This window comes from Lipotes vexillifer, unplaced genomic scaffold (genome assembly GCF_000442215.2).
Source record: "Lipotes vexillifer unplaced genomic scaffold, Lipotes_vexillifer_v1.1 scaffold796, whole genome shotgun sequence".
Classification (NCBI taxonomy): Eukaryota; Metazoa; Chordata; class Mammalia; order Artiodactyla; family Lipotidae; genus Lipotes; species Lipotes vexillifer.
The window spans coordinates 3,305,011-3,315,267 of NW_006773072.1; the positions used below are offsets into that span (position 1 = coordinate 3,305,011).

At 53.1% G+C, this 10,257-nt stretch overlaps 1 protein-coding gene across 1 annotated transcript in view; it reads right to left on the bottom strand.

Annotated features, from left to right (window-relative positions):
* The window catches only part of ST3GAL1 (ST3 beta-galactoside alpha-2,3-sialyltransferase 1), a 12,364-nt gene extending 5,272 nt beyond the window's left edge, over window positions 1-7,092 (bottom strand). The window contains exons 1-2 of the mRNA XM_007448001.1: window positions 6,781-7,092; window positions 768-964 (exon numbers count right to left, since the gene is read on the bottom strand). Of these exons, the coding sequence (XP_007448063.1) occupies window positions 768-964; window positions 6,781-7,092 (509 nt within the window). The remainder of the gene's footprint in view (window positions 1-767; window positions 965-6,780) is intronic.
* Between the last annotated feature and the right edge of the window lie 3,165 nt (window positions 7,093-10,257).

Here is a 10,257-nt window from a genome sequence, read left to right on the forward strand (position 1 = left end):
CTCTTTCCCCCTCACCATGGACATGGCCACTGGACACCAGGTACACTGAGGCTCCCTGAGGCCAGGTGAGTGGTCTAAAGACATAAAGTCAGAGACCACAGAAACAGGGGATGGTTCTAGAAGGTGCCTGTGCTTCTCATCCGAGTCACTGGTGCCCCTGGGTCGGGTGACTGGTGTGGGGATGACAAGAAATGCGGGAGAGACGTGGGGCATCTTCCTGGAATATCCATTTTACTTGGTGTCAGGGAAATGTATTTTACATTAAAAGTATATAGTTATGTTATGGCCTAGATGGCAAAACAGAGATGGCTTTTATTTTATTTGTTTTTTTGGCTGCGCAGCTTGCGGGATCTTAGTTCCCAGACCAGGGATGGAACCCCGGTCCCCGGCAGTGAGAGTGCTGAGTCGTAACCACTGGGCCGCCAGGGAACTCGCAGACAGGGATGGATTTTCAAGATTAAACAAGAGTCCCCAAGTTAGTCTTGCCCCCTGGCCAGGCCTCTCAAGGCCAAGCTCCCAGCCCCCTGGGTACCTCTGTGTATGGTTTCCTCTCTCCATCCAGAGAGGCCCTGTTGGTCCATCTGCAGTGCAGATGGGGAAACTGAGGCCCAGAGGGGGCAGTGAGGGGCCCGGGGTCCCCCCAGGTAAGGCTGGGCACACCCGGACTGGGGTCTTGACCTCCTGACGCTGAGCCATGAAGCCCCCTGCAGCTCCAGGGTCCCGAGGGGCAGCTGGGTGGCCTGGGGGGGCGAGGGGCTGGCACTCACCTGAGCACGAAGTCGTGACTGTCTATCTGAGGCCCGTACCAGGACTCTCTCAGGTTGCCAGAGTTGCCCACGACGGCACAGCGCCGGCAGCCCACCAAGCTCTTCTCCAGCAGGGGGTCCACGTTCCCGGGCACCACCTTGAACAGCTCCTTGATGGTGTCGTTCAAGTTACTGGGCTGTTTCTCCCGCTGGAGCCTCTGTGGGCGGAGGACGCAGGACACAGTCAGCCTGGATGTGTTACCTCTGGCCCCCGCTGCTAGGCCCCGAGCCCCCTGTGGTTGGTGACCCAGCCCCTCCTGAGTACCCTTCTCTCTGCTGGGCACCTGGAGATGCAGGCGGCTCAGACAGCCACCTCCCCTGCCAGGAGCCCAAGGGCCACTCAGGGAGATGGGAAGGCAAGAGACCAATCACTCATTCTACAAAGGTTTATCGAGCACCTACTGTGTACTGGCCTCGACGCGATGAGACTGGCTGGTATGAGTAAAGCACGTGGAAGAAGGGTCGGGTGACCCTCCACGCTCGGCTCCCCTCCCCTCTGTTCCCCTCACCCTCCCGCCTCTCAGCTCCCACAGCCCCAGGACCACCGGGCTCCAGCCAGACTCAAGAATCAGCCCTTTGCTGGATGCATCAAGGAGTCCAATGTCTGCTTAACAAATTGTTTTCACACCCACACACAAGGTCAGCTGCCCTGGGACCTCTCTGACCCACAGGCGGAGGCAAACACTGGGTTTATCCTGAGGGTGACCAGCCACCTGGTTGGCCCAGGGGTTTCCCTAGAAGCAGGACTCTCAGTGCTACAAGTGGGATGAGTGGGTCGCCCTATTGAGCCCTCTCTCTGTACAACCACGTCCGTCCACTGCCTCAGGGGGAGCTCAGCCACGCTACATGGTGACAACTCTCTGATGCACATTACTCCCCCACTCAGAGTGAAACCTGGAGAGATTTCCTAAGAAGCATTGCATCTGCCTGTGTCACCAAGCCGCAGGGCTGTGTCACTTCAAAGGCAGATGAGAAAGGATGCTCTGGGGCCCAGGTCGGTTGAGCACGTGCCCCGAATCCAAAGCAGGATTTGAAGCCAGGCTTTTATAAACCCACCTTGAAGTCTCTCCCACAACATCACCCCTGCCTCAGAGCCCTGGAACCTTGACCTTTGGAAAGCCCAGTCCCTGAGCTTGGGGAGGGGTAGGTGGCTGTGGGGTGAGTCCCACCAGTCACTCCCCGCCCCAGGGACAGGAGAGGGGCTGGGAGAGAAAGGTGAGGCTAGCAGCTACTTTGGCCACCGTCTAGGAGGTCAGTGACGGGGGATTGCGTAGGGAGATCCCCAGGCATCTGGTCCCCACCTGGCATTGGAGGAATCAGCATCCCCAAGGAGAGGTACACCGGGAGACCTGGATGGTCCTCTAGATAAAACCACCTAGCATCGCCTCCAGCCTAAGACACTCACATGCTGCGGGAGCCGCAGGCAATGACATCAGGACCGCAGACACACTTCTACTCAGAAACATCACTGGTTACAATAAAAGAGAAAGGGAAACTAGCAAGCGTCGGTGAGGACACTGGGACACTCGTGCTTTGCTGGTGGGAATGTAAACTAGCACAGCCGCTGTGGAAAACTGTTTGGTGGTTTCCCGGCAATTCCATTCCGAAGTATTAAAAAGAACTGAAATCAGGGAATTCCCTGGCAGTCCAGGGGTCTGGACTCCGCGCTGAGGGCCCAGGTTTAATCCCTGGTCGGGGAACTAAGGTGCCACAAACCGCAAGATGAAGCCAAAACAAAAACAAAAACAAACAAAAAAAAGAACTGAAACCAGGGTCATGAGCACATACTTGTTCACTCGTGTTCACTGCAGCATTACTCACAATAGCCAAAAGGTGGAAACCACCCAAGTGTCCATCGACGGACGAATGAATAAACAAAACGTGGAACATGCAGACACTGGAATATCATTCAGTTATAAAAAAAGGGACATTCTGATATATGCTCCCAATGGATGAATCTTGAAAACGCTTATGCTAAGTGTTATTTCACTGGCATATTTGCTGGACACAGAAGGACACATATTGTACGATTCCACTCACAGGAGATGCTAGAATCGCCAAATTCTAGCATGTAGAATGCTGGCTGCCTGAGGGATGAGAGGGGTGCTGAGGGGGGTGGTTATTAATGGGTACAAGGGGCTTTTGCTGGAGGTGACGAAAGTGCCAGGTACGGGTAGTGGTGATGGTAACCCAACATCGTGAATGCATTTAATGCCATGGAATTGCACACATAAAACAGTTGATAAATATTATGTTATGTATATTTTACCACAATAAGACAAAAACTATATCCAGATTAAACACGGGCTCCGATAGGATCTCCTGGGGCAGCTCCGGGCTCCTGAATCACCTGGGCTAATGTGTGACATCTGGGCAACAGAGCCATTTCTCACAGGCTCCCAGGTGATGCTGCTACTGATGCAGGGACCACACTCTGAGAACCCCTGGGATCGAGGACCACAGCCAAGCTGCCCGGCAGGGACCTCCTCGGGGGCCCCCACCCGGGAAGAGCCCTGACAATGTGGAGATGCGCTCAGAACCAGAGAGTGTCCTCCATCCGTGTCATTACCTCGGGGAGCATGACACTGTATGCTGGGTTAAGGGAGCAACACGGCATTCTTTAATCCAGCGCTCAGCAATATTTACTGAGCACCTACTATGTGACACACGTGCCTGCTTTGCCTCGGGGGCCCCGGGGTTTGAAGGCTCACAGCCTGCAGGGTACCCGTGCTGGGAGTGCAGCATCATGTTGTCCCGTCCACCTGCTACTGACTTACCCCTCTTTAACGATTCAATTTAAAAAGTAAGTTCATTTTTAAAGGAAATCTCATATCTCTGCCACAAGTGGAAAGCAAGAGTTACTTGGCAAAAGTAAAAAAAAATCTGTCCAAAAAAAAAAGGAAAGTGTCCAATACAATGAAAACAAAACCACTTTATTTGATTCCAGCTCCATCCTGTTGCTTGCCCAGGCAAGCCGCCCTCCTTTGCTAGAACCAAGATGGGCAGGTGTTAGAAGCACATCATGAAACAAGGAGCGACATTTAATCCTTGCAACTTCAAAGATGGAAAGAGAATTAAAGCCGAATGACATCCTCGCCCTGAGCGTGATGCGATGCTCTTAAAGGCCCTGCCCCTGTATCACCAGGAATCACGCTGCCCCACCGGCTCAAACTTCAGGAACCTTGGCTCTGTTTCAGACGCTCACTGGCAGGAACGGAGACTGAGGCCCAGAGAGGGAAAGATCTAGGCCACGGGGAGAGTACAGAGCTGAGTAGAACTCAGGGACAGCGGGCTGGAATCGAGCTGTGTTTCTGGGGATTAGAGCCCTAAAGCATCCACTCACCAGCTGCGGTAGATGAGGCAGGTCAAGTACCACTATGTCCCCGTCTTCCTTGGGAAGGAACCCTCTGACTTCTCTGCCTTTTGTAAATGACAACAGAAGTCCCAGAGGGCTGCTGACATGCACGCAGGAGAGAAAGGGCAGAAGTTCCAAGACACCCTTCTCCCCTCTCACTCTTCCTGCCTAGTTTCCAAGCAGTGTATTTCTTTGTCTACAATCAGCGCTCAAGCAGTGGCTGCTGCTGGTTGTCAGAGGCTCCCTGAGGAATCATCACGTCTTAAGGCAGAGCCTGGAGGCAGAGGCTGAGACAGCCAGCATCACCCCACTGCTGCAGCACACGGGGGACTTCGCGATACCCAAGGCACCTGAGCTGTCAGCCCCCAGCTCCTGAAGGCTTCTTCCTGATTCCCCCACGCCTGCCCTCCCTCCCATGTGGGTCTGGGGGAGCAGCGGTGGGCAAGAGGACGGGAAAACAAGGGTGCCTTGGGGCGCGGGCAGCCGGGTCCCAGGCCTGACTCTGTATGGATGGCTGAGTGACCTCAGTCAAGTCCTTCCCCTCGTCCCGGAGACAAAGGTGGAGAGGGCAGACACGAGGGGTCTGCTCCAAACCAGGGCCCCGAGTAGGTCTGGGGAACAGCATGTCTAGGGCCAGCCCCTCTGACACCTGGCATCAATCCCCTTCTGCGGGCTCCCCGCCAGCCGAGCATCCTTCAGGGCACTTCCCACCAGGCACGTCATACTTTAAAAGCAGGGGCTCTGTGTTTGGGGTCCTAAATCTGGATCTGTCAAGACATTGTCCTGGCTGTCTGGGGGGCCTTTATGCAGAGCTACAGTGCCTGCTGGAACTCCCAGGGTGTTTTGTTTGTTTGTTTGTTTTTATTTTTGTTTTTTTTTGCGGTATGCGGGCCTCTCACTGTTGTGGCCTCTCCCGTTGCGGAGCACAGGCTCCTGACGCGCAGGCTCAGCGGCCATGACTCACGGGCCCAGCCGCTCCACAGCATGTGGGATCTTCCCGGACCGGGGCACGAACCCGCGACCCCTGCATCGGCAGGCGGACCCCCAACCACTGCGCCACCAGAGAAGCCCCCAGGGTGGTTTTTATTTCAATATTCTGTGTCTCCGTCTGGAGGGACAGGAGTGCTTGTCAGATGTGGTGCCCTGATTCTTTACTCAAAACATGTGGTCTGTGTGTTGTCCAGGAACCTAGAAGCTCTGAAGCCCTGCTCCTTTCTGTTGATTTCTATTCATGAGGACCCTTCTCCAGTTCCTTCCTACCCTGCAAAATCCCTTCCAAGAGGCTAAACTCCAGCAAAGAAGGACTGCACATAAGGGCTGGGGTGGGGACGTGGGAGGACAATTTGATGAAACGGTAAGAGCCTCATGGGAAAACATTCAGCCTTCATAAGTGCGGAAAGAATGCAAATTCATTTTCCCTTGCCCGTTAAAACAGCAAAAATAAATTAAAATGTTAAAACCTAATGTTTGCGGTGCTATAGAGAAACCTGGTGAGGTGACTCTTACTACCTCAGTCTGAGAATCAGATGAAGAGCTTCCTGAACATCACTCTTGATAAGATATAGAAAGTCAGGAGCAAAACCCAGGGACCCTGGGTGCCTATCACCCATCACCCTGCCTTGTGATGGTCTGTTTTCCCTTCTCTTCCAACCATCCCTGCAAGCTAAAAAGGCAAGGCTGTTTTTTTCCATCTCAATATCTTGGCATCTAATAGATGCTCAATAAGTCTTCAATGAATGGATATTTCTCACTCCCCTTCAATCCACTTTGCGCTCAACAACTAGATATCATGGACCTCCCCTAGTTAAAATGCTACAGTGGTTTCCTGTTACACTTAGAACAAACCCCAGGCTCCTGGCTCTGGGTCCTGCCCACTCCCAGACGCCCCCGCGCTCACGGCCACACACAGCTCCAGCTCCTCCAACACACCAAGTGGATGCTGCCCCAGTGCTCTGGCACTCGCTGTCCCCGTGACCGGCGGCACTTTCCCCAGATCCTCCCGCAGCCGGCGCCCTCTCTGCCTTTGGGTCTCGGCTCAATTCCCGGCTGCTCAGAGACCTTCCCGATGAGCCCATTTACAGAGGCCTCTGCCCCAAGTTTCTCCCAAACCCCTTTTATCCTCCTCCGAGCACTTCTATCTGAGTCTATCTTGTTTATTTGTTTCTTATCTGTCTCTCTCTGCCAGAATATAATTCCATGAGAATCACGATCTGGTTTTTTTTTTTGGCTTCTCCATCCCCAGAGTGGGTTAAATAGTGGCCTCTAAACAGATATGCCCAAGTCCTAATCCCTGGAACCTGCACCTTGAGCTCAGGCTTCTGCCTCCGGAATCACGAGAGAATGTGTTTCTGTTGCCGTAAGCCACCATGCGTGCGGTCACCTGTTACGGCAGACACAGGGAACTGCTACAGAGCCCTCTGCTCTGATTTATAATGTATATACAGGAGATCCTCAATAACAGAGGCTGAATGCATGAACCAATGAACGCACGGATGGCCAGTATTCTGAATCCCGCCAAGCGCCTGGCAGGGCCCCTGGTGCGCGCTTGGGCCTGAGCGTCTGGCAGCCGGGGGCCGCCCACACCTCACCCCCAGACCCACACTCAGCCCCGGCTCTCACCAGCCACCAGCTGTAGGTGTCTTCCTCCAGGAGCGCGTTCTTGGTGGTGAGCAGCGGCTGCAGGGACCGGTTGAATCTCTCGTCGAACCAGGAGGACACCCCGCGCTGTCCGACGCAGCGGGCGCAGGTGCAGGGCCTGTGGGGGTAATTGACGAGTCTCCTGAAGTTGTCTGAGAGCTCGAGGACCATCTGCCTGGGGAACCACGCGGTGGCCACCATGGTGTGGGAGTAGTTCAGGAAAAAGGAGGTGAGGAAGATGAACAGGGTGAGTAAAGTGAGCACTTTGAGAATTCTTTTCCTCGCGGTCGCCATTTCTGCCTTCCTGACGCGGGGGCGTCCCAGGGATGGGCTGCAGGAAATCACGCCTAATTGAGGAAGAACTTCACGAAAGATCCCAGAGACAGAGGCAAGGCGGGGAGCCCCAGGGAGCCTCAAAGCCTCCTATGGCCACTGCTGCTGGGCAACGGCCACCCGGCTGTGCCCGACATCACCCGCGACACTCGAAGGCCAAGCGGGCCACTTGTGGCGGGGTGCCTCTGCTGGCGTATAATTTGTCTTTTCAGGAAATAAAGTGGCCTGCTTCGTCAGCAATCCTTAAACAGCCGATAATGTCTCCTGATGAAGCTTTAATCGAAACTTGATAACAGTGATTTCCTTTCCCGTCCACGGGGGTTGAGGGGTAATTAATCTTTGTGACAGGCCAGGGTCCCTCGGAGGTGAGGGCCTCGAAGGAAGGGTCGTGGTACAGGACAGGGGCAAGCTGTCTTTGTCACCGCCCTCCAGAGGAGACAGTGTGTGACAATCCTTAATTAGAACTTGGTCTTGCCCATACTGTCACCAGAGATGTGGTGGTGAAGCAGCCGACTTGACAAAGGCACTGAGGGTTGTCTGTCATCTGCACAGAAAAGGAGGAAGAAAACAGGATGAACTTCTATTACTTTTTTATAAAAACCATTTCTCTCTCTCCACTTCCTCCCGTCGTCTTCCGTTCTGTTGTCAAGCCAATGTGGCAGGTGGCTACAGACAATTTTTTACCCTTTTGAGCCTCAGCGTGTGCATGTGTACAGTGGGATGTTAACGCCTATCCTTCAAGGTTGCTAAGAGACACGGAAGGTGGCCCACCCATCTTTCCTGCAACCAGAACCTAGTACCTTTAAGAATCAGACCTGAGTTTGTGAAATGAGTTAATAATGCACGTACAGTGCCAGGTACACAGAGATTGCCAAGTACATGCTACTTTCTCTCTCCTTCACTCTCTCTCTCAGATTCTAAAGTTCAACCACAACCAAAATGGTATGCTTAGGGGGTGGCCCAGGCTTCCACCTGGCCCAGGTTCAAGTACTGGTTTACCAGTTGTATGGCTTTGGGAAAGTTATTCAACCTTCCTGACCCTCAATTTTCCCTTCTGTAAAATGGGACAGTAATAGCTCCACTTATAGAATGGTTATGAAGATAAGACAAAATGCTATATGCTGGGACTTCCCTGGTGGCGCAGTGGATGAGACTCTGCCTGCCAATGCAGGGGACACAGGTGCGAGCCCTGGTCCAGGAAGATCCCACGTGCCACGGAGCAACTAAGCCTGTGTGCCACAACTACTGAGCCTGTGCTCTAGAGCCCACGTGCCACAACTACTGAGCCCACGTGCTACAACTACTGAAGCTCGCATGCCTAGAGCCCGTGCTCCACAGCAAGAGAAGCTACCGCAATGAAAAGCACGTGCACCGCAACGAAGAGTAGCCCCGGCTCGCTGCAACTAGAGAAAGCCCGCGTGCAGCAACGAAGACCCAATGCAGCCAACAATTAATTAATTAATTAATTAATTTTTTAAAATGCTATATGCTGAGTTTCTGGTGTTCATTAAGTAACTGCTAAACTTTCATTTTCCATTTTCAATGTACGAATGAATGTTCTTGGATGAGCCACTGACAGCCAGACAGGATGGTACACTCATACATATCTATTTCCTCAGATGATTGACAAAGTATACCGTCAGCTAGCTAGGGGTTTCCCAGGTTGTCCTAAGAAGAAACGGAGATTCAAAGAGATTAACTGACTTTCCCAAGGTCATGGGGAAAGTAAGAAGCAGGATCTGAATCCGGATCCACACCCCTCTGACTCCATGCACCTGGAGGGGCCAGGGTACCAGAAACACGAGCAGGAGGTCTGCCCTGGACGGGACACCCTGTCTGTTAACTGGGCTCCAGATGACCATAGTTGGAGGGATACAGAGAAAGCTGGGAGTTATTTAATCAAAGAAAGCACACCAGGACTCCTCAAATGCTTGTAACACAAGTTCCCACACCTCACTGACTTTCCGGGCTTCTGCAGAGGGCAGCTGTGGTCACACCTCGGCACTTGAACATGATTGCCTTTGGTACTTGCCGGGAACGTGCCCCTATCTCTATTTGTCTGATCAGTTCCTTCCCCATCCTCAACGTGTAGACTATCAACAAGCAGGATATATTTTTTTCCAGGAAAGCAACAGTGGAAGGGAGATTGATTACCTTTTTGGTAGAAAGAAGGGCAGCTCAAAAATCAGATTAAATCCACAGTGGCTTCCTGGAGGCAGCCAGGGCGCAAGATGTGTTGCTTCCACGGCTTCCTCAACACCTCAGCCCGGGTGGCAGCGTCTCTCCATTTGCCTACTGCTCCACTTTCTACTTGTCGTGACAATGTGACTTGTATGTAGAACCTAATGGTGTCCAGAGCTGTCCCTTCCAGCTGTCCCCTGCTTCTCCATCAAGCACCAGCTCTGCCATCTGAGTTAGTTAGATTAACCTGCTTATCCTCAGGGGCGGGCTCTGATTTAACTTGGCAGGCAGAGGGTTCCCACCCCTCCTACTGCACTCATTGGTCCACTCATTGGATGGATATGTAGCCTAATTCATCTGGAGTGAAACTCCTGACTTTTTGCAGTGGGGGGGCAAAGAAACATTCTTTTGCTCTGGCCAGTTTGCTGTTTGGATGTGAGGTCAGGGTCGTACTGGACATTTTGCTAGCTCACTGGAAGAGGCGAACAGTGTTGAATCCCCAGTCGATCCAGTCCTGCAGCCCACCCTATGCCTTGACTTTTCAGGGGCATGAGAGAATAAATCCCCTTTATTGTATAAAGCAGATTGTAACTTGAAGCAACATGACTGACCCACTGGTCACAGTTGCTCCTGCCTCTGGGCACCTACCCAGACTGTCCCCACCGTCCGGAAAATCCACCCCATCCCACCTGGCTCTGATTCATTCTTCAGGGCTCAGCTGGCACTGATCCTGGAGGGAGGCCTGCCCACTGCCGGCCTGAGTAGGGGCCTCTCCTGGCCTCCACAGCATCCTGGCTCCACTCTGCCTGTGCTGTGTACTTAATCTGTCTCCTCCCTGAGCTGGGAGCTCCAGGAGGATAGAAACTCAGTCCCACTCATTGTCGTGGCCCGGAAACCGGGAACGCACATGGCATGAAGGAACGCAGGGGTGAATGAAGGGAAAGA